The 25,171-nt window shown below is 36.5% G+C and overlaps 2 protein-coding genes across 3 annotated transcripts in view; both read right to left on the bottom strand.

Annotated features, from left to right (window-relative positions):
• Positions 1 to 860: 860 nt before the first annotated feature.
• Positions 861 to 6,839, bottom strand: LOC144965514 (uncharacterized). The gene is made up of 3 exons (XM_078900923.1): positions 5,751 to 6,839; positions 4,651 to 4,796; positions 861 to 4,173 (listed from the first exon to the last, which is right to left on the bottom strand). Exons 1-3 carry the CDS (start codon positions 5,776 to 5,778, stop codon positions 3,907 to 3,909), a joined length of 441 nt encoding a protein of 146 aa, XP_078757049.1. The 5' UTR covers positions 5,779 to 6,839; the 3' UTR covers positions 861 to 3,906.
• An 8,221-nt stretch (positions 6,840 to 15,060) lies between these two features.
• The window catches only part of LOC144965513 (tetraspanin-33-like), an 80,484-nt gene continuing 70,373 nt past the window's right edge, over positions 15,061 to 25,171 (bottom strand). For both annotated transcript variants that reach the window (XM_078900922.1, XM_078900921.1), the window contains 3 exons: positions 24,877 to 24,936; positions 18,849 to 18,953; positions 15,061 to 18,027 (listed from right to left, as the gene is read on the bottom strand). In XM_078900922.1, coding sequence (XP_078757048.1) covers positions 17,962 to 18,027; positions 18,849 to 18,953; positions 24,877 to 24,936 — 231 coding nt within the window. In that variant the 3' untranslated portion in view covers positions 15,061 to 17,961. The remainder of the gene's footprint in view (positions 18,028 to 18,848; positions 18,954 to 24,876; positions 24,937 to 25,171) is intronic.

The raw sequence follows: 25,171 nt of genomic DNA, 5'->3' as shown, positions 1-25,171 counted from the left end.
TGGACTCCCTGTATGAATATGAACTTCCAGGTAAAAAAAACATATTAAAGTGTTTAAGTACACTCAGACGTGTTAAAAATGTTGAAATAATAGAGAAAGCCGTCTTGCTTGACGCTAAACATGGTGAGTAAATAAAACAAATGTAATAATCAGAAAAGCTACATGATAGGTACATAATTATGAGAAACAACAATGGTTTAAACAAAGCATGTCACTGATCAAATGTAAAGTGATGGAAATAGATACATAATTTCATGAATCAATATAATGTAAATGTTGCTACTCGAAGCAATAAACAACAATGTGAAATTGAATGTAAGCTTCAATTTAATTATAAAAACAGATAGAAGAATGGATGTTTCGTGTTTCCCCTTTACCAACAAACACATTCAACTTAACGGCACTACCACATCATCTCATTCATCATCTATAGTGTTTGGTTCATCCTGTTTGTTGACAAATGAGAAACCTGAAACGTCCATTCTATCTGTTTTTGTAATTAAACTGAAGCTTGAATTTAATCTCATAGTGTTATTTAATCAACATCTGAAACCCTACTTCGTTTGACAGCAGTTGACAAAAAAGATGCATCTGCTTCATCATCATTAATCAACCTTAACAAAGAATCATAAAGAGTGCTAATGGTCCCCGTTATCTTTAAATTCTTTTCACCCAAAAATACCTTTCTATATCTTATTTGATTTCTTAAACTTTCAGCTGTGCCAATATTCAGAAGTCTATCTAACTGATCTTTAGTTTTACATATCCCACCATCTGAAATTACAGCATCTAATATATCAGATTTCTGTTGCCTATCTTTTATTATTTTATCACATCTTTTTCTTTTATTTTCACTCATCTTTTCCTTAACTTTTACACGTACATTAGCTTCATCTTCCTTACTAATAGACTGCAGGTTTTCAGAATTCCTTTTAGCTTCCTCTAAAATTTCATTTTGTTTAAATTCGCTTAATGCACAAAACCAAGAAACTGTCTTATTATGCTTCCACATATTAAGTGTGGAGCGTAAATGCAAGGAGGCCCTTTTTCGTTTATTGAGATCATAATCTAAATCCCCAAATAACCTTTCCCCAGTCAAATTGGTCAATGGACATCTATCTAAAATATTCCTAACATCAACAGCAATATCACCACCATACACACCACCGTCAAGAAAGTCATGTAATTGCCTCCTTAAAACCAATATACAATTCCGTACAAAATCTTTAAAAGCCGACAACACTAAATCAATTTGGCATTCATGCTTCACAAAATCTAAAGTACACATGTCATCAAAACAAAAATCATCAAACACGGAAACAAATTCATGTTCATCAAATGAAATCATGGACATAAATTTCTCAAAAATAACATCAATCTTTTTGACATAAGAGGAGAATGACCCATAAGGAATTTTACTTTTCATCAACTCCCAGTATGGCCCAGTGATAGTCAGATTAAACAGTGAAATAGCAGCAACTAAAGAAATTACCCTACTATCCCTCAAATCTGCAACAATACTTTGAAGCTTTAAATTGTCACCTGAAACTTCATTTTCTAAAAAATCAAGAACATGTTTATGATGGTACAAAAGAGCATTTTCAAATATATTATTGAAACGATTACTTCTAAAACTGCAAAACTGAGACTTAATATTATTAACTTCACAATAATTTAGCCATTCTTCCCTTGCCCCATTTTTCTCATCCCCCCGAGGTCCCAATACTTCTGCAGTTAGTCTTATAGCACGTAAGGCTGCACTTTCTTTACCAATACTAGACTGAAAATGATTAAACTTTTGCTGACTGTCCCTCCCAAGTGAACCCCCCTCTTTAATTACATCCCTCTCAAATTCTAACACAGCACTCTCAACAGCTTTAGATAAACCAAGCAAAAAATGAGCGTTACAATACAAAAAATGTGTACATATATCCTCATCATGCAAAACACTCTTACGCCATTCATGAATTTTTTTATTTAAAAGTTTCATATTTGCCGCTCTATCGGACATAACAGAATTCATTTTATAAACAATTTCTTTTAAAAGCTCATCTCTTTCTTCTTCCTTTAGGTCACTATTAATTTGAATTAAATCATCAAAAACTTTAATTATTTGTTCTAACATACTATTTGCATCATCTGAGGCTATAGTCTGAAAACCCAAGCTAATTGCTTTTCCACTACTAAGAACAATATGTTTTTCCATGTAATGTTTCTTTTGTCTTGAAGTACCATCTGATGCAAAAGTAAAACAATCAGTATTTTTAATTTCATCAACAATTTGACATTTTGCTACATGATTGCCTTCAAACATTATATTTAGAGCAGTAGAAGAGGAAGGTAATTCTTCAAGAGAAAACGAATGTCCAAACAAATGTTTGGCAACTATTTGTACAACTTTTGAGCAATTAGTTGCAGACACATTCGCTTCCCCTTGGAGAGCCATATATGCAATACGGACAGAATTTTTAAATTTATTATATTTGTCACATTTCAATTTGAATTTACTGTCATCTTTATCAAGATTGTTAACCATGTTTAATGTGTAATGCAGAGACTCAGACTTTTCATTCAACAACAAACATCTTTTCTTTGACTTAGACAAATTTTTTTGTAAAGACAACTTGACTTTCTGTAAATCATCACATTCTTTTTTAAGGACAGAATTTTTCATTTCCAAGTCCGCAATTTTTGTTGTTAAATCTGAATTAATTTTCCTCAGGGAACAATTGTTCTTATAAGTTTTGGATTTTTTAAATTTAACAAGATCCTGTGACAAAGTTTTGTTCTTTAATTTTAAATTAAAAATTTCTCTCTTTAAAATACTACATTCTGATGAAACGACTTTAGACTTTTTAGATGAAAACAATTTTTTAGAAGAGACAGACTTTGATAATTTTTTAGCATGGTCAACATTAACAATTGTGGAAGGAAGTGGGATGTGGGACTCTGAAAAAGATTCTGGCAATAAAACAGAAGTGATAGGTGCAGGGGTACATTCAGGTTTGGCTGGATTCTGAGTAGCAACAGATGTAGAGGGTAGAGGGTAGAACCAGATCCAAAAGTGAATGACGATGATGGTAGTGGTGCTGAACATGAATCAGGTGTGGACACATTCTGAGAATTAATATTCACGGAGGGATGAGGGGTAGAACCAGATACAATAGAAATGCAGGACGATGGTGTTGGTGGTGGTGAGCTGAGAATCTTAGTAGAAGTGGACACATTCCGAGAATTAATATTCGTGGAAGGATGAGGGGTAGAACCAGATACAATAGAAATGCAGGACGATGGTGTTGGTGGTGGTGAGCTGAGAATCTTAGTAGAAGTAGAAGGTTGACTTGATGATGGTAGTACAGATGAAGGAAATAAAACGGTTGGCTGAGGACTCAGTGCTGGCCAGTCAACAGTAGACGACGGTGGTGGTGAGCTGAGAATCTTAGTAGAAGTAGAAGGTTGACTTGATGATGGTAGTACAGATGAATGAAATAAAACGGTTGGCTGAGGACTCAGTGCTGGCCAGTCAACAGTAGACGACGGTGGTGGTGAGCTGAGAATCTTAGTAGAAGTAGAAGGTTGACTTGATGATGGCAGTACAGATGAAGGAAATAAAACGGCTGAGGACTCAGTGCTGGCCAGTCAACAGTAGACGACAGTGGGGGTGGTGGTGGTGGTGGCGATGATGAGGGTGGCTTTGTGGCTGTGGCAGGAGGAGAGTTTAATTGAATTTCCGTCAGATGACAGGGAAAGAAGGGTTTCCTGAGCCATGCCTGAAGTGCTGCTGGGTCCCTGCTGATACTTTTTATCAGCTTCCCCTTCTTTGTATCTGCAGCGAGATACATGCCTCGTAACTTCTCTCTCGTGCAAATCACAGGAGAAGGCGATATGTTTTCTAGAAATTTATGGTTAAGTATAACCATGTTTCAGGAGAAAATTGCCGAGGTCCACAGCAATTTCATTTGACACAACAGTCTTTTTAAAATTGTTTTTCTCCAACGTCATGTTTACACCAATGGCATTGAGGGCATCACTGATGTGGTGAAGATCCACAGGTGCATTCAGAAATGTTTTATCTTTCCCTTTTGCCGCCTTCACAACCTTCAAAATTTTCCGCCAGATACTGTTGACTGGATAACTTGAGTCTGGACTCAACTTGGAGAACCATTGTTCCACCTAGAAGGGAAAAAATAACCAAAAAATATTGAAGGGCTTATAACTAATGCATTAGTATATTAGAACAAAAAAAAACAAAAATAGAATCTTATACAAAAAGATAACCCTTGATAATACACCAGAATCCAATAAGTTTTTAAAAAGATAAGGATTAGGTATGAAAAAATGAACATACTTTGCTAGAGAGAAAAACACGGGAATGGTTTAGAATTTAATTGTATTCCATAGCAAACATCTAGTCTTGTCTAACCTAGTAAAGACCTTTTCAACAAGTGCTAATTATACCAACAGCACACTGCCCATTGCTAATTGCTGACTGTTGCAGGCATGCTTAAATATCATAAAGAGAGCCATAAACACGACTTTTACTTGTCTATGTCACTCAGTCACTTGTAACTACAATATTTATCCAAAAAAATATAATGGTGGCCTGTGACAACAAAAAACAGATGTGTCATATATTCATAGAAACCTTACCTCAGACACTGTCGTTTTGGCTTCAAAGCGCAGATGATAAAGCTGGACTAACAGCTTGTTTGTCACTTGCACAAGTGGCAGTGCAGGTCTACGACCTTTCCCCTTCATCAAAAATGAAGCCCTGAGACGACTCATTTGTTCGTCATCTGAAAATGGAGAATTAAAATGTTCAAACTTATTTGAGATGTGATAATAATAATAAATAGTTTCTATACACCGCCTTACCCCGTATTTCAACAAGCTCAACGCGCTAAATGATTACTCATTACCATCAACACTATCTATCAAAACTCAACTGTCAAATTCAAATAGGCAGGATTCAAGAATTTAATATAAATCTAAAATATCTTATACTATACTAACATATCATAAACAAGCAACCATAATCAAGTCAATCCCATAGCATCAAATCAAAACAAGCCTTCTACCAAGTAGTATACAGTAAAAGGTTAAAAGTTAAATTTAAACTGGAGTTTGAGTTACTATAGTATAGTTCCATCATGGCATAATTGAAACTGGATCTTACAAAAACGATTGAAAAACAAACAAGTAGATACCTACTACTCATTGATGACACCTGATGAAGAATGGGGCCGTCCGGTTAAGATTATTATTATTATTATTAGTAGACGTCTAGATCAAACAATGTGCACTCAGATTATCAATAATTTCTTAATGAATGAGCTTGGTTTAATCTAAATTTCAGAAACAACTAGACTTAGATGTCAATAGTGTGATACTTTCCATTTCCTAGTACTAGTAGGACTCACAATCACAAGCACCAGTCTAGTAGTCAGGACGGACACTGACACTGACACGACCAGTATTTTATTTCTCATCTGAATCTAGAAGAAGTAGCAGTGATAATGACACGTTCATTCTTAGCGAACGGTGGGCTCCGATAATAATAATAATAATAGCCTTCATGAATGAACACGAGTTGTCTAGCGGTTACAAACATTATCATTATCATTAATTCAGAAAAGTGAGTGGAGCAAACTCAAACTCAAACAGTATCATGAATAAGACAAGATAGAGAAAAGCTTCGATCTACTCCAACACCGATCATAATAAAATACAAAACAATAAAATTTACTTACCACATAATTCAAGTAAGTCCATGTCCATAATTGAAATACGTTTGACTATTCTAGATGGCTTTAATGTTTGGAAACGTTTGTGTTACTCCAACTTACAATCGGTCTCGGTCACCGGCAGTTTATCAACTCACGCGTCGGACAGTAGGAGAGAAAGAAAGAGAAAGCGGAAACAGAGGCTTTGCTTTTAAAGATGGCGCTATTTGTTGAATCAAGCCAGCATGCTGGATTTTTGATATTATAGCCTTCAAATGCTGCAGATTTTAATGGTGTAATTTTTTCGCCGTTTATTAACCGTTAAGAGAGTCAAATTTTCACTCAAAAATAGAGCAAATTCAGTTAAATTTTAATAATATTTTTGTTGTGTTTATAAACGAAAAAATTACACCACACGAAAGGGCATTAAAAGGAGATTCTCCCACACTTGATTTCACAGCTGTTGGTCCGTTCAGCTTTTAGCGCGAGCAGATCTTGTGACGAGACCCGAATTTCGGTCGATCGGCACGCAGTTTTCACAGCGAAAATTTGCAATCGGATCTCTTTATGAGGGCGTTTTTGAATAGCTGTTAAAAAGTTCACATAGCTTGAATAGTTTAAATATTTAGCTCATCTTATAGAGCAGATATTGAAATATAATATTGTCCTTTTTTTTATTAAATAAAGTTTAATTCAAGAGAGAGAGAGACAGATATTAAGACCCCACTTTTTGATCGATCACGGCAAATTCGCCTGCCACACAGCGGTAGTTTGGGATACCTACATTCATACAAGAGTATCTTCATGTCAAGACCGTCAGCTTCGTACTCACTCTTCTGCCAACACCAGGAACTTCGACAACGGAGACAACGTCCTGGTCCGAGACTACCGCGGACACCAACGATGGCAACACGGCGTAATACATGCCCAAACGGGAACACGCACCTTTGAAGTCAAAACAGCTCCCGGAGCCATATGGAGACGACACTCCGACCAAATTGTTCACACAAACACCCCTGCAATCACAAGCAAACCAGCACCGGCACCACTATTGGACATCGTCCCAAACTTCAGAACGACAGAGATACCAACCATGGTTCAAACAACCCAGCGAATGACCGAGATCCAAATTCTACGCGGTCACAGGTCGAGGTCCCGCCCTCACCACATAGAGAATTCCCAAATTCTCTAAGTCCCTCTGACAACATGTCACAGAGAACGCAATCTCAAAACAATCACAACACTACAAGTGCACCTTACACTACGAGAAGTGGTCGCAACGTGAGAAAACCAAACAAATTCACACTGTAGGCAGTAGTGCGGGGCGGTCCTTGGCAAGCTTAAGGACCACGGTCCTACGGTCCTTGGGAAATGAAGACCGCAAGGACCGGTCCTTTTCGACATTGAACATTCCTGAGAGACTGTTGGAAATTCGAACCGGTTTGACCTTTGAGACCATGGGATCGTTCATTCTTGAACCGTTAAAGACCGCTACACGATGAAAACCGTGGTCTACAGGAGTAAAACACACGGAGTAGTCACATTCATTTCAAATTGTAACCTAATTAGAGAAGAGGGGTGATGCCTTCTTTATTTGCTCACCGTACTTCATTGTTACTTCGATAATTTAATAAAATTTGAAATTTATCCCCATTAACGGAGATAATGGCATCGCCCAAGGCGTTGATCGAGTTGTTCGTGGCGTTGATACACACACGCAACTCCTACCCCCCCCCCCCCCCCCACACACACACACACACACATTAGAGGGCAGCGAGCATTGAAGAGTAAGAGAGAGACGTGAAGTTATAATAAGAGGGGGTGGATGAGGTAATAAGAGGGGTCGATGGTGACTTTTCGCCAGATCTAACAAACTCAGCTACCCATTCATTGCTGAGTAGACAGGGATTCAGAAAAAAATCGACTGCACCCGGGATCGATCTCTGGCCCTTTGCGTATAAAGAGAGTGCTCTATCAACTGAGCTATCGGGGTCCCCAAATATTCTATTGGACTTTTTTAAAATTCAGACGTTATAACTGGGTTTTTTGGAAGGAAGAAACTAATGAAACTCATATTATTTGATTAGTAAAAACACCAACGAAATTTTAATATTATTGTATTATTTTAAATGACAACACTGCGATAGAAAGGAGTGGTGACAAGAGATGGACAAAAGAAAACAAAAAATCGGATTTGCTACTTGCTAGGTTCGACACACACACACACACACAAACACACACATCTTTAGTAGTCACATACATTTCAAACAATAACCCATTAGAGAAGAGGGGTCATGCCTTCACCATAGATCATTGTCATTGCGATCATTATGGTGTAGTAAATTTTGAAATTTACCCCGTATAATGGAATCGTCCAAGGCGTGCGCCTCCTGCTCCCCCCATCTCACACACGAAAGGGCGGTTTGCGGAGTGGAGGTTGGTGGTCGTCTGCCTGTATGGTCGTCTGTGTCGTTTAGTGTATGGCAAAGGGGGGTGGGTGCGATTAATTAAGTGGGATGGGTGGTGATTGGTGGAAGATAGGCAACCGAAGCAACGAATCGCTGGGGCAGGGTTGCCAGTTTGGCATTTTAAATGCCAGATTCCAAAAATCTGGCATTTTTGAAAACCGTTTGGCATTAGAAAAATCATTTGGCATTTTCATTTGGCATTTTCTTTTCTTGTATATTATTATTATACTTCAAATGACACCTTTTCTTAATTATTTCTAAACGCGTAAAAACAAACATCTTCACATTTCTTTTTCATTCTTAAAATCCAACCGTGGTGTAGTGGTTTAGCACTCCACTTAGTAGTCAGTAGGTAAATAATTACCCCAACAGGAAATTTAGTATAATTCAAAAAAAAAAAAAAAAAAAAAAATAAAAAGAAAAGAAAAAAGAAAACACGCAAGCCACCAAGATATGATAGTAAATTGTCTATCAAAAGTGAGTAGTTTTCTTAGTGGGGGTGGGAGTCAACAGACTTTGGCATCTTTTTGAGTGTTTTGGCATTTTTTTAGTCTTCCCCTGGCATTTTGTTGAAAAATAATCTGGCAACCCTGCGCTGGGGAAGTAGTAGGCTATGGCGCGAGACCGTAGGACCGTGGTCCTTGCAAGGACCGCCCCGCACTAGTTGAAAGGTGATAAGAAGTGAGGACCGCCGCCGATCTTCCCCGTCGGACCGCGGTCCAGACCGGTCTTCAGCGCGGCACTAGTAGGCAGGGCCATTTATAAGCCTTAAGCTTGACTATAATATTGGAAGAAATATTTGTGACGTTACGACCACAAACATAAAAACACTTTGCATCTACACAGCCGCATGAAGTAGACACTAGTTAAGACTATTAGAGTCCATTACTGTGTTTTCTTTTATCATTATGAACTGTTGACCACTTCAACTAGTTTAGTACTACACAGAAGAAACACTTTTTCTTACTCATCATTGATATATGAGATAATTTTTTATTTTTTTCTCGTATGCAAACATTATTTTTTTTTTTCTCATTTACTTAATTAATCATTTAAGCTGTATAAAACAAAGGCAAGAATGAATGAACCATTATGTAAACCAAAACGAGCGAAAGTATAATAGCTCATTTTTTTACATCATCTTATTTTTTTTTAAGGGGGAGATTGTGGGATACCTGAGTACCCAAATATCAGTATTCGATTACGTTATTTCAAGAATATAGAGAATCACTTCGATTCCAAAATGGCTGACTATTGTTGACGTTTTCTACTTAACAAATTATCATTAGCAATCTACAATACACCACATACTTTAAAGAAAAAATTGCTAAGATTAGATTGCTTGACTCATGCCAAAATGAAGAAAGTTTGATTGTTGGCATGTCATATAAAGGCACTCTTTTTACTGATTTTAAAACAGTTCATCTGAAGTAGTGATGTCATCATATCGTCTCCTCCAACAAATCTTCTTTTAAAATGTCTTGACTCAACCTTAGATATACATTTATTATTATTATTATGTATAATAATAATAATAATAATAATAATAATAATAATAATAATAATAATAATAATAATAATAATAATAATAATAATAATAATAATAATAATAGTAATAATATTAATTATTATTATTATTATTGAGTTATTGCCCTTTGTAAGTGTATTCTTTCTTATCTTAATCCTCTTCGGGCCTTGAGGCACATATAGGGCATCCACCAGACATCTCCATTTTTTGCGATCGGCTGCTTTTGCGGTGACTGTATTCCAGGACAGGCCTGCTTCCTTTAATTCTTTCTCCATGGTCCTTCGCCAGGTTTCTTTGGGTCTTCCCCGCTTTCTCTTCCCATCTGCTGTCCAGTACAGAGCTGTCTTGGGAAGTGACCCTTTTTCCATTCTGGCCACATGACCCAGCCAACGCCATCTTCTTCTTTTTATTTGGCTATCAATGCTAGTGCAGTCAGCTTTCTTTAATAGATCCACTGTTCTTATTTTTGTAGGCCAAAATAAATTAAAAATTCTTTTTAAACACTTGTTCTGAAAGGCTTCTAGTTTCTGTATTAAGGAGGATGTCATTTTCCAGCTTTCACTTCCATAAAGCAGTACTTGTAAGTGTATTACTAATATTGTATTTCCATGAATAATACACTGAATTACTTCTAAATAATATTCTAAATAATATATTTTAAGAATACATTATATTAGTATCATTAGTTAACTACGCATGTGCATTGACGTTATATTACATAACGTATATTCCTGTTTATGTATATTTCTATAGTGCCATGTTAATTACTACTATGTCTGTGATATATGATTTATAGAGTTGAAATAAAATAACTTGTCGACTGGCCACCAATGAGTGTCTTCCCCCATCTAGGACCAGCTCTAAAAATAGTTTTAGAAGAAGCGCACAGACAAAAAACATACTCAGCAGATCACAAAACACCTCATACATTACACTTATACCTAAGATAAAGAAAAATAGCACAAACATGAAAGATTATCGACCCATGTCACTATTAAATACAGATTACAAAATTCTAACAAAAATACTTGCTACAAAAATAAAACCATTTCTTCCAACACAGATCCGCCCAGAACAAACATGCGCCATACCAGGCAGAAACATAGAACAAAATACACACAACATAAGAGATACCGTCAACTGGTGCTACTTAGGCCACCCGGGGTAACTTAGGCCACTTAGTGAAAACAAAATTGTTTATTTTAAAAGATAAATTACACGTAGATTTTATCTTTTAAATAATTACAACCCAATAGATAAAATAAGCACTCATGAGTTTTAAAAAGCAACCTTTTTTATTCTACTAAGTGGCCTAAGTAACCCCGGTTGACGGTACCATAGAATACAAACAGACACAACATACATACTGTCGATTGACCAAGAAAAGGCATTCGACAGGCTACCACACAGTTACATACACAAAACACTACAAGAAAATAACATAGGAGTATATTTTCGAAACTGGGTTGAAATCTTATATAAAGAACTAGAGAGCTGTGTCATCGTAAACCAAGATATACCAACACCCTTTCAAATAGGCAGGTCCGTCCGTCAAGGGTGCCCCCTTTCAGCCATACTTTATACACTGTGTTTAGAATATTTTTCAGCAAGTGTAAGAAAAGACCCCTTGATTACAGGTACAAAACTACCTAGTAGTACAAATACAAAATTAATAGCCTATGCAGATAACACAACTTTTTTTTTTGTTTGTTTGTTGCTTTAGGTCTCTTCCAACACAATTGAGGTTATATGAGAGACCGCTGAAACAAAAAAACAAGCAATCTAACAAAAATAGTACAAATGTAAATCAAAATCATAACCTAAAGATATCATAAGCTAAATTATAAATAACCAAGAACAAACAGGCAGAAGATTTACAGAAAAAAAATATCCCCTGTCAAAAATACAATCACAAACCAAAGAAGCAGGATAGGCTAGTAAAGAGAAGAAGAAACGACATCACTATCGGATCGTACACCCATGCGAACATCATAGGTATATGATTCAAGGGTGATGCTCCCATCCAACCACCCGCATAACACAACTTTCTTTCCAAGGGATGGGAAAAGCATCAAAAGAATATTAGAAAGATTCAAACAGTTCGGAGAGGGCAGTGTATTGACATATATATATATATATATATATATATATATATATATATATATATATATATATATATATATATATATATATATGTTTTGTTGTTTTTGTTTTTAAGGGTTTTACGGCGCTTGCAACACATTAAGGTCATATCAACGCCAGTAAAAAGGAAGAAAACGGGATAGTAATAAGTTCTATTTTTTTTTGTTTTTAAGGGTTTTACGGCGCTTGCAACACATTAAGGTCATATCAGCGCCAGTAAAAAGAAAGAAAATGGGATAGTAAAAAGTTATAGAATTACAATAAAGCATCCGAGAAAAGGGAAGGCAAAGGGGAATTGGTTCAAAAAAGAAACAGGTGTAGATTCCAAAAGCACTCTATCAAAGTACTTAGTTTAAGATCACTAAAAGTCTCATCCAGACACAAGCACAGGTCCCAACTAAGAGGAACACACTCAAATGTTTACCAATCATATAATATAATGTGTAAACTAAACATAATACAATGCATAACAGAGAGATGATTTACAAGGAAAAAAAATATCATCTCCCAAAACTATAACTATACATTCGACTGTTTCCCCCTCAGCCAAGGACTCTGACCAAGGTCAGGACAAAACCAAACAATCTCATTCCAAGACAAAGACAGAAAGCAATTGGAAAACAGATAAGAGGGGATAAAAGACACAGCAAGTACCTCCCTGCCCGCTATGGGAGGTAGGAACCCCACCCAGTAATAAGTTCTAGAATTACAACATAAGAAAAGGTAAGACAAAGGGGAATTGGTTCAAATAGGAAACAGATGTCCATTCCAAGCACACTATCAAAGTACTTACTGTGGAACCTCCCGATAACGACATGCCACGGGACCAAGTTTTTATGTCGTTATCCGGAGGTGTCGTTATTTAGAGGTTTCCAAGATGGCGGACAAAGTGGGCGTGGTAAGGCCCGCGGGACCAGTTTTTATTAACATTGACAAAACAAACAAAACATTGTAGTGTATTCCTCTTAGAGGGTTCTTGTGCGTGTGTCTGGATGAGACTTTTAGGTGATCTGAACTGAGTACACTGATAGTGTGCTCCTGGAATCTACATCTGTTCCCTATTTAAACCATTCCCCTTTGTCTTACTTTTTCTTATGTCATTTAAATTGTAAATCTAGAATGTTTTTAACTATCCAATTTTCTTCCTTTTTACTGGCGCTGATATGACATAGATGTGTTACAAGCGCTGTAAAACCCTTTAAAACAAACAAAAACAGGTAATTCGGACGCTGCGAGTTAGATAAAATTCCTCCTCCTCCCACAAAAACACTACTACTACTACTACTACTACTACTACTACTACTACTACTACTACTATCACAGTTACCAAGATTTTGTGTTTACTTGCTTACACTAACATTTATAGCTTGGTTTTTATTAATGCATATCAGCCAAGATTCGTCAAAAAAAAAGCTGCGTTCTCATTGGTTTCAAAAGCTGCGTTCTCATCAGTTCAAGCAGGAATCGTTTTTATAAACTTTGAGTACTCATACTCGGTATTTTTAGTATCAGATATCTACGAAAACTGCCGAAAATCGCCAAAATGATGTCGTTATTCGGAGGTTTTATCAAAAAGTGCGTCGTTATTTGGAGTGTTTTTTTACTGATCTTAAATAGAAAAAAAATCGGGACCACGGATCAATGTCGTTATCAGGAGGTTGTCGCTATTCGGAGGTGTCGTAATCGGGAGGTTCCACTGTAGTTTGAGATCACCTAAAAGTCTCATCCAGACACAAGCACAGGTCCCCGCTAAGAGGAACACACTCAAATGTTTTACAAATCATAATACATGTGTATAATATAAAGAAAGCATAATACAGTGCATAACAGAGGGATGATTTACAATGAAAAAAATATCATCTCCCAAAACTAACTATACATTTGACTGTTTCCTCTCTCAGCCAGGGCATCTGGCCAGGACCAGGACAAATCCAAATAATCTCATTCCAAGACAAAGACAGAAAAGCATGTTGGATAACAGATATAAGGGGATAGAAGACACAGTATGTACCCCCCCCCCCCCCCCCCCCCCCTGCCCACTATGGGAGGTTAGGAACCCCACCCATTGTTTTTATTTTTTTTGTTTTTAAGGGTTTTACGGCGCTTGCAACACATTTAGGTGATATCAGCGCCAGTAAAAAGGAAGAAAATGGGATAGTAAAAAGTTCTAGAATTTCAAATAAAGGACCCAAGAAAAAGTAAGATATAGGGGAATTGGGAACAAATAGGGATCAGATGTAGATTCCAAGAGCACACTATCAAAGTACTTAGTTTGAGACCACCTATAAGTCTCATCCGGACACAAGCACAAAATCCAACAAAGAGGAATACACTCAAATGCTTACATTAAACATTAAAAATAACAAATATAATAATACATAAGAGAGATGATTTACAAGGAAAAAAATATCATCTCCCAAAACAATAACTATGCATTTGACTGTTTCCCTCCCCGCCAGGACTCCGACGAGGGCCAGGAAAAAACCAAGTAATCTCATTCCAAGACAAAGACAGAAAGCATGTTGGATAACAGATATAAAATATAAGGCGATAATATCATCATCTTTACCACGACTATTATATAAGGCGATAGAAGACACAGTATGTACCTCCCTGCCCGCTATGGGAGGTCAGGATCCCCACCCAGTTCATTTCGTTAATAAAGGATGGAAAACATTGGTTTTTAACTGAACTGTAAAAGTCACTCTGTTGTCTCCAAAGTCTCAATGCGTGACGTATTTTGTGCTGTTTCCATACACTAATGCTAATGTCGACCTGTTGCTGTTCTTTATTCTTTTTGAGGTTTTCACTTTCACTTGCATGCACTTTGAGGTTTTATTTTGATTTTATTTCGATCAGATGTGGTGACTATCATGATAAGTAGCTGTTGTCAATGCTTTCCCTCATTCTCTTGTCTGAAAACAATTGTAATATCACACACCAAGCGTCTTGTCCCGTTCTACATGTTACGTGTTGCTGTTGGTCAGGGACCCTTTCTAAAGCGCTTTGTGCACGTCTAGTGAAAATTGCGCTGTATAAATAAATCTCAAAATCTCAACATTACGTAGTCTGTCATGACACTTGTAGCGCATAGTTTTTGAGGGCTCTTAAGCATCGTCATTATAAATGTCCACATTCAAGATGAGAATGAGATTAACAGATAGGTTTTAAATCCTGAAACAATAATATTTTGAGATTCTTTTTCTTTTCTTTTGTGTTTTTTGACATTTCTACAAAGCCTACACAGTTCATTCAAGGTTTTATCAAAAAGTGCGTCGTTATTTGGAGGTTTTTTTTACTGATCTTAAATAGAAAAAAAATCGGGACCACGGGTCAATGTCGTTAACAGGAGGTTGTCGCTATTCGGAGGTGTCGTAATCGGGAGGTTCCACTGTATAAAGAAAGCATAATACAGTGCATAACAGAGAGATGATTTACAATGAAAAAAATATCATCTCCCAAAACTAACTATACATTCGACTGTTTCCCCCTCAGCCAGGGCATCCGGCCAGGACCAGGACAAAACCAAGTAATCTCATTCCAAGACAAAGACAGAAAGCATGTTGGAAAACAGATATAAGGGGATAGAAGACACAGTATGTACCCCCCTGCCCACTATGGGAGGTCAGGAACCCCACCCAGTCAAATGGCAACCACACATCGCAAATATAGCATCCAAGGCAAACAAAACAAGCGCTTTTTTAACACGAAACCTGAGTGGCTGTCCAGTCAAAACTCAGACACTTGCCTACAAAACTATAGTAAGGCCCATCCTCGAATGTGCAAGCTTTATGGGATCCCTATACCAAAATTGATATCAACAATATCAACAAGATCAAAATGGTACAAGATAGAGCCGCAAGGAGAATAACTAATAAATACATTACAATAGCGTAACAAAACTCACAGAAAGCTTATGTTTATTGTTTTTAAGTGTTTTACGGCGCTTGCAACACATTTAGGTCATATCAGCGCCAGTAAAAAGGAAGAAAATTAGATAGTGAAAGTAAAAACATTCTAGATGTACAATTAGAGGGACTTGAAGAACAAGTAAGACAAGGGGAAAAGGTTCAAATAGGGAACAGATTCCGAGAGCACACTATCAATGTACTTAGTTTGAGATCACCTAAAAGTCTCACCCAGACACCAGCACGTCTCCACTACGAGGAATACACTCAAATGTTTACAAATCCTATGTTAAGAATAAACAAAAATAACTATATAACAGAGAGATGATATACAGGCTAGGGCCAGGACAAAACCAAGTAATCTCATTCCAAGACAAAGACAGAAAGCAAGTTGAAAAACAGATATAGGGGAATAGAAGACACAGTAAGTACCTCACTGCACACTATGGGAGGTCAGGAACCCCACCCAGATGGAAAGCTTAGATCTGGAAAAAATACAACATTGTTGTGAAAGAAACAAGATATGTACCTTCCAAAAAAATAATACAGGCAACATCAGAAATAAACTCCCCAACTACATTAGTCCAAAGAAAAAAGACTAACAAGAGGATTCGACAACAAACTCTCAATTCAAACATGAAGAACAGACACCCGCTTCCACTCTTTCTTTCCCTCTGCCATTCATTTATGGGATGAACTCCCTCAGGAGTTGATAGAAACTAAAAACAATAAAGAATTTAAAAGGGTCTTGGAAGCGTGGAAAAAAATATCAAATAATGAAATGATCACAGTGTGTACTATGAATATATGTGTGGGTTTGTATGTGTGTGTTGTAAAATTCATAAATGTGAACTGAAGTCTGGATCCTCTATCCACGAAGAAGAAAAAGAAGAAGAAAACTAGAAAATGTTATATCCTAAATAAAGGATTGGGCTACTTCAAGAACTCCAAAATCAAAGTTGGATATAAGAACACTACTACTGTGGCAAGTTTATCTAATATCAAAATGAAAAATTCTTATAAACCGAAAAAAATAAACCCCCAGAAACCTAATAGGCAAGAATCGCCATTTTAGATATTAATGAAGGCAGTAGGTAAATAAAACAATGAAGTGACATGGCATTTGGCCTGCTGGGCTTTCTATCTTTATCATACTCAATGGCATGATCTGATTGCTTATTCCAAAAAGTGATAAAATGGCGATTACTATTGTTAGAGACTAATCACTCATGGAGAAATAATATAAATGAATGCATTCAATTTCAATATTGGCTACTTCTAATCCAATTCACAGAACAGATGAAAATGTATTTTAAATCGCATGCAACTGTTCACAATACATTTCCTTTATTGAAAAAAACAAATGTACTGTAACCAATAGGAATGATCTTGCATTTATAATCGTAACATCATAATGAAACAAATAGTAATAATAATAATTTTAAAAAGATTAAACTGAGTAACTATAATAATATAGCAATGACTATGAAAAATGTTTTTTTCTCTTTTTGAGGAAAATTTTTGTCTAAAATCCAAGCCCTATCTCCACTGAGTAAAAATGTTTTTGAATTTTGAAAATCCATTCATAAATAAACAAGTTATACAGTTTTAAAGGTGTCATTTATTTGGATGACCCGCAAAGAGGAAAAAAACGCGAAAATATGGGACGCTTTTTCGGCATTTTTTTCTTCGACCTTTCGTTGTATCTTGCGTAATAAGTGGATTAAAAGATTGAAATTTGAAGAGCAAATTAGGATGGTGTTTTGTAAAATACGGGAAAAGTACTCGTCATATTCATATGAAATTTTACAACCAAAAAGAAGAAATGTTCATGTATTACCTTGTCAGCGACAAAACCTCCACGCCCGGTAGTTTTAGATATATTTTACTCCAAAGAGTAAAAATCTATTTTTAACGGTCTTCTGGTAATCGCACGAGTTTTGTCGCTTGACATAATCTAAAATGACCTTTTTTCTAACTGTGTGCCAACTTTCAGTCATATTCATCGATAAACAGCGTCGTAATTAATTTTTTAAAATAGCATATGCGAAACGGCTTCGTCCCATATTTTGACGCGAATTCGGGCACTTCGTGAGCGAAAAAGAGGCCCAAAGATTTGTGCGGGATAGTCATTGCTAAATAATATCGTCCTGCTATTTTCCTTTGCTGTTGTAGAAGCCAGACCAGAAGCATCACCATTTCATCATTTGCTCGTCAATTTGGGATATCAATGCTTTAGCAAACCAGATAAACACCATCTGCATGATGACACACATGACCAAATGATTAAAATCTTCTACATTGTCAATAAATTGACTTTAAAATGAACAATGAGTAGTGTAAGAACTAAAGAAATATCAGGAAAACTTGATACTTCCAAGTTGTGCAAAGCTAAAAAAAAATAATCTTACAGTTCCGCAGCACACTATCTCAATAAGTGTTGTATAATATTGCATAATGTCTCTGAATAAGCAGATGGGAAATTTATAGTATCCATTCATGCATCTTTTTTTTCTTTTTCTAATCTGGGATTTGGGGAAAAAGTGCCATTTCCTGCTGCTGGACAGGGAGATTGTTGGTCTGCTACAGCTCTACTATTCAAGCTTTGTTATTTTTGTTTTTAGGTGTTTAACAGCGCTTTCGACACTAGTTAGGTCATTTAAGCGCCCGTATTCAAGCTTTAACATGATTTAATATGATACAAGGTTGCAGAATGTCAAACTGGTATCTAATGTACTGGATTCAACATCCACATTTTTATTCCGTAGCTTATTGAAGATGTACTCAGACTTGCTCCCATTTAGGCAGAATGTACCAATGTACTATCCTCCTATCTGAAGCGTGTGAAAATTGAAGATGTACTCAGACTTGCTTCCGTTTAGGCAGAATGTACAAGCGTGTGAACAATTTTTATTGTCAATTTCACACTGGTTAACCATATGTTGTGGGCTCTATATCTATTATAAACTGCAAACGAGATGATTCCAGGCTCAGGCATTTCAAATTTGCATATTAAAAATTAGTTTTTCTTTTTTTAAAATTAAAATTAAACTGAAAAACTCAAAACAAATGATACAACCTGAACAAAGAAGATGGCAATAATGGCACCGCCAACAATCCAGATATTGGCTTTGAGAATCTCATCTAGTCCTTTCAGACAACCTCTCACATTAATAGTGGCAGCCTGTGGATTTACACAAACAATACCTATTCCAAAATAATAAAATAATCAACAACAACAAGAACAACAGCAGGGTCCTTCCAGGTCAAACGGTAAAGCAATTGATTAAAAAACAAAGGGGTCATTAATTGTCCTGCGCACAGTTGAAATTTTACTTTTCTGAGACCCATGGCCACCCAGCAGTAAGTTAATTGGCTGGGTCGTCTTTTAGGTCTCTTAGGGAGGACTATGTGATAAATAAGACAAATGGTAGCAAACAATTGTTGCTGACCTTTGCAACAGAAACAAGTTTAAACTCTGGACCTATGGGCCTTGAGGCAGATCTACATTTTTTTTAATGAAGTACAAATCGACAAATACAGGGCAGCCCAGATATATAGACATCAATTATATGAGTCAATGCCATTATCTATCATAATGATTTCACTGGAATGGACTCGTTTACATGACTCATAGCTTCATTAACCGAAAATAATTCCTAAAGAAAAAAAGTTGTTCAATTATTACTCTGAAGTTCAGAAACACAAATCACCTGGCATTTGATGTAGTAAATACGGAGTTATTGCCCATGACTACTACTATACTACTACTAGTAGTAGTAGTAGTAGTAGTAGTGTTTTTGTGGGAGGAGGAGGAATTTTATCTAACTCGCAGCGTCCGAATTACCTGTTTTTGTTTGTTTTAAAGGGTTTTACAGCGCTTGTGACACATCTATGTCATATCAGCGCTAGTAAAAAGGAAGAAAATTGGATATTAAAAATAATTCTAGATTTATAATTGAAATGACATAAGAAAAAGTAAGACAAAGGGGAATGGCTTAAATAGGGAACAGATGTATTGTATCAGTGTACTCAGTTCAGATCACCTAAAAGTCTCATCCAGACACACGCACAAGAACCCTCTAAGAGGAATACACTACAATGTTTTGTTTGTTTTGTCAATGTTAATAAAAACTGGTCCCGCGGGCCTTACCACGCCCACTTTGTCCGCCATCTTGGAAACCTCTAAATAACGACACTATAAAGTCGGTATTTCCTGAGAAAACCACACAAAAGCAGTATACATCTTCAAACAATTATGCCTAATATTCATAAAAAAATGTAATTTTGACTTGAATCGTAAGGGATTTAAATATAGAAAAAAGTCATCAAGCCATTGAAAAGTTGGCTTTCAAATGTGCCCAAAACTACATAAAATTTAAATCAGTTAAATGCTTTAAAAAATAAGATTAATATTATTTTCATCTAATGGTTTATATTTTATTCCTAAACTGATATTTGGACATAATTCATGGCATGGAATACTGTGTGAGATAAAATGAGGATTTCACCAAGTCATGCCAAATAAGAATTTTACAATAAAACATTCATATCTTTTAAGATTTTACTGCCGGACAACAAAACTGGGCATGTGTTAAGATCATCATTTTTACTTTACAATGATGCTTGTTTCAATCATATTCTGCCGCTGGGAATTAAATTATTAATATGTAAATTACAACAAATTAATTTCATTGATAGCTCAAAAACTTACTAAATTGACACCTCTCTTATGAGGATACATTATTATCAACCATGGCATATGATGAAAGAAACCCTTGCTTCGCTTGTGGTGAGTAAACAATTTTCATATTCATGTCAGCAACTGAGCAATACCATGAAATATTGTAGCAATTAATTACCATCAGCTGCATCACAGATTCCCCCTGACCGCTACCTGTTCTACCCATGGGGTGACCTCACTAATTGGGTCGAGTTGGCCTAGCACTGAAATACCGCTCAGAGGGGAAAATGCCACGCAGTGTGGTAGTGATAATGTGGTTGTGGTTGTTGTTGTAGTAAACCTGTAAATTCTCAACCAATTAACTGAAATCAGTCAATTTGCCAAATTCAAATATTTTAAAAAAGGAAAGAAAGAAGTGAAGAAAGAAAGAATTCACAAATCGTAGTCGAATGACCATAATTTTTTTTTTTTTTTTTTTTAAACCCAGTCTAATGACCATAAAGTAATTAGGAGTGTTCCACAGAGCTACGCATAGCTCATGGGGGCCGTTTAATGTTAACGATGGATATATGCCAAGGCAAAGCGGCGCTTTTTAGAATTGGCATGTCTGAACACATCCCAATGTAAGTTCACACAGCCTTCGTTAAATTATTTTTTCACTTTCCAAACCTGTCGTGATCCCAACGGTAGCCAATTTTAACTGAGCCGCCGAGCGATAAATTTCACTGTTTCGTCTAAGCCAAAATTGACCACATTTACAAGGTGGGTTGTAAAAGTATGAAAAAGTATTGAAAGTTAGGATAGATTGCTACAAGCCAGGGCATACGCATTCGCCTTGCTACAAGCACATTTCGATTGCCTCACAGGTGGATCGTTTCTTCACTGATTGGGCACCTAATTATAAGGAACAATGGTAAGTAGCCTAATTAATTCCCGTGCAAATCAGGACGTTTTCTGCCATTGTTTTGCTCAAGCGAGCTTGCTGTTTACTGTGGCGATTTACGATTCATTTTGATTCTTTGGATTTTTCCACTACGCCTGCCGAAGTTTCTTCATGATAATTCACTTCTCCTACTTATTAATTCAGTGTATTGGCCAGAAGTCATATTTATTTCTTTTTTTTTTTTCTGTCATTAACTGATTGAAAATCAAGTTTGCTCATTGCTACATTATTCTAATGTTCTCACAATGCCTGAGCTGTTCGTGGATCGCAATTCAGGCAATTCAGACTTGTCGAGCATCGATAAAGATGTGAGGAATAAATTCAATTGGTCATGGCTAGAAGTTAAAGATGATAATGGTGATTATTTATCTGACTATGGCAGAAAAACTCCAGAGGCAGGAATGTGACTTTGATCTTAACTTATATGAATGACATGCTTATTTAGCATTCCTTCTACAAATCAATGGCAGTCATACTTCCAGTAAGAAATAACACACGCTATTTTAATGTATTGTATTTATCACTCTCCTCTCCAATGATGCCCTTATTTTTTTTTTTTAATTGAATCTTCAGTTTGTCGAAGAGTTTCAGTCAATTTTTATAAGAGCTCATTTACAGGTCTATGTTGTAGCACTGGTAGGAGTTGTTGTTGTGGTGGTAGTGATGATGTGGTGGTGGTGATATTGCTGGTGGTTGCTGTTGTAAAGGGTAGTGATGTGGTGGTGGTAGTGGTAGTGGTGATGATGTAGCAATGGCGGTGATGATGTGGTGGTGGTTATTGTAGTAATAGTGGTAGTGACGATGAGGATGCGGTGGTTGTAATAAAGATGTGGTGGCAGTTGTAGTAGTGGTGGTAGTGATGATGTGGTGGAGGTGATGGTGCTGGTGGCTGCTGTAGTAGTGGGTAGTGATGATGTGGTGGTGGTGGTTGTTGTAGTAGTAGTGGTTCCAATGATGATGTGGTGGTGGTGGTTGTAGTAGTCATGGTGGTGATGATGATGTGTTGGAGGATGTAGTAGCCATGGTGGTGGTTGTTGTAGTAATAGTGGTAGTGACGATGATGATGTGGTGGTTGTAGTAGTAGTGATGATGTGGTGATGGTGGTTGTAGTAGTAGTGATGATGTGGTGGCGGTTGTTGTAATAGTAGTGGTAGTGGTGATGCAGACCTGCCAACCCTCCCAGGATGAAAAGTGTATTCTATGACCCTAAAAAGTGTACTTTTTAGCAAAAAAGTTTATTTTGTCCGCGTGAGTGGAAAAAAAGTGTGCACTCTATACACAAATTTATATAAAAGCTAACACCAAACCCAAATCAAAATAAACTCTGATCTTCATCATTCAAGCAATCTCTAGTGATTACAAAATTATCGATTTATCAAGAAACTAAAACTCAATGACCATTTTAAATTAGCATAAGGCTTAGAAATTGCAATATCTAAGGAAATTGCTTTCGAAACACTCAAAGAAATGACCAAAAGGCCCCAAACATGTACGTAGTATTGATGCTAGTGTCAGTGGAAGAAGTGGTGGTTGTTGTAGCGATGGTGCTCTAGTGGTGGTGGTGATGATGATGAAACTGGTGGCTGTGGTGGTAGAAGTGATGTGGTGGTGGTTGTGGCAGTGACAATGCTGTGATGGCGGTTGTAGAAGTGGTGATGCCATGACGGTGGTGGTAAGAGATGATGATGTGGGGATGATGCTGATGTACCAAATGAACTTGTGATGGTGATATCTGCTAGCCCAGTAAATCAGTTATGAGTAAGTTTTGAGATATAATATGTGGGAGATTGTCTTCAATTCAATACATGACATTTTGCAACAGTGGCAAGATATTTTCCATATATGAATATAATGATCCCTCTCTCTCTCTCTCTCTCTCTCTCTCTCTCTCTCTCTCTCTCTCTCTCTCTCTCTCTCTCTCTCTCTCTCTCTCTCTCTCTCTCTCTTTTCTCTCTCTTCTCTTTCTCTCTCTCTCTCTCTCTCTCTCTCTCTCTCTCTCTCTCTCTCTCTCTCTTTTTTTTTTTTTTTTTTTTTGAGCATTCACTCCTCCTCCTACTAGTACTAACTACTACTACTACTTTTACTACTACATCCTACTAATACTATTACTTTGGTCAAATGATGGGAAATTCCTAAGTATGTAATAATATGCAAAGACAAGTTAAATACTTCTAAAACGGTTATGGAGAATTCATTTTGAACCAAATACTGTTCCTAAAGCTGCCCACTTTGTAATTCAAGACTCGTACAAAATAATTAAGGAAAAAAAGATCATTATAAATTTTATAAATCAAAATAGAGTAATTTTAGTTATTAAAAGGGAAATAACCCATTTATGTTTAAGTTAATTAGCAATACAGTTTTTAATTGAAGGCTTCAAAGTCAAAGATATTGGTTCAATAAAATTTTCACTTAGAATTTTCTATTTAATAAGTGGCAAAAGTTTAAATGTGGTCTGAGACTATTTAAAGTATAAAACAAGCTTCTATGCATAATCCTATGCAAATCCTCAAAAATGTATGAGAAAAATATTGGTGAAAACCAGCATCATATAAGCAACTGAAATGATAACTATAGTATTAAATGTGATGCATCATTCATTCAGAAACACAGTCAACAGTATCAATATCATTCACATCACATATCTTTTAAAAAATCGTATTAAATCCACGAAAATCGTATCCGCGTATTTGGGGTCCAAAAATCGTACTAAAATACGATTAATCGTACTGGTTGGCAGGTCTGCATCGGATGTGGTTGTGATTGTTGTAGTAGTAATGGTAGTGATGATGATGTGGTGGTGGTTGTTGTAGTAGTATCGGTAGCAAAGATTATGTGGTGGTGGTGGTTGTAGTAGTTGTGGTAGTGATGATAATAATTAATAATTGAGCTTATATAGCGCAATATCCAGTAGTTGTGGTAGAGATGATGATGTGGTGGTTGCAGTATTAGTGCGGCTATGTGGTCTTGTTTTATGACACTCACTTTCGGATCGGAGCCTCAGCGCATAGTTGAGTCCTTGGAAAAGGCTCTTTACTCGCACTCTCTCACCGTACTCAGGTGTAAAATGAGTACCTGGCCGTTAACAGCGCTGTCTCTGTTGGAAAAAAAACCCTGTACTATTGCCCAACAGGCAATGTTTTATCTCTTTTATCAGTATCAGTCTCATTTTACATATTATGTGCTGCTGTTGGTCAGGGACCCTTTGTAAAGCGTTATGAGCACATTTTATGGATATTGCACTATATAAAAGCTCAAGTTCAAGCTCAAGTGGTAACTGATCATCAAACCAAAATAGTAGGGTGGGGGAATGGACGATGGCTACAATGATAGCCATTGTCCAGTCCCCCACCCAACTATTTTGGTTTGTTCCGCCATAACGACAACCCTCTATAACGACATTTTTTTTTCTGATCCTGTCGATATCGTTATAGAGAGGTTGCACTATTTTTTCTTTTAAAAATAAACAATGCAACATACCGGATTGAGTGTTTTGGGATTCAACATGTCTTTACCACACTGGTAGTTGATATTTTCTCCCTGGGTTATGGAAAAATGAAAAGTCAATAAACTTGCTTTTAAAACAGTTAAAATAAATTTTAAAAAGAAAAGAAAAGAGGCATTTAAAACTAAATTCAAACACAAACTGTATGTGTCAAATTATTACCTATAGTAACAAAGATTCAAGGGTTATGGCTTCTAGCTCATTTCAAATTTCTGAAGTCTTTAAATAATGTCACAAGCTTTACGGCACGATACAAGTCTTAGTTAAAAA

Source organism: Berghia stephanieae, chromosome 2, assembly GCF_034508935.2.
Source record: "Berghia stephanieae isolate SIO BIC M18660-M18661 chromosome 2, UCSD_Bste_1.3, whole genome shotgun sequence".
Lineage (NCBI taxonomy): Eukaryota > Metazoa > Mollusca > Gastropoda > Nudibranchia > Aeolidiidae > Berghia > Berghia stephanieae.
This window is presented reverse-complemented; position numbering and strand designations above follow the sequence as displayed.

What these genes read in the sequence shown, in the direction of transcription:
- LOC144965514 (XM_078900923.1), bottom strand. Translation starts at nt 5,778, where the DNA reads ATGGACATGGACTTACTTGAATTATGTG. An exon ending in GGACTTACTTGAATTATGTG is followed by an intron (nt 4,797 to 5,750) that starts GTAAGTAAATTT and finishes CTCCATTTTCAG; the next exon opens with ATGACGAACAAATGAGTCGT. An exon ending in CCAAAACGACAGTGTCTGAG is followed by an intron (nt 4,174 to 4,650) that starts GTAAGGTTTCTA and finishes TTTCCCTTCTAG; the next exon opens with GTGGAACAATGGTTCTCCAA.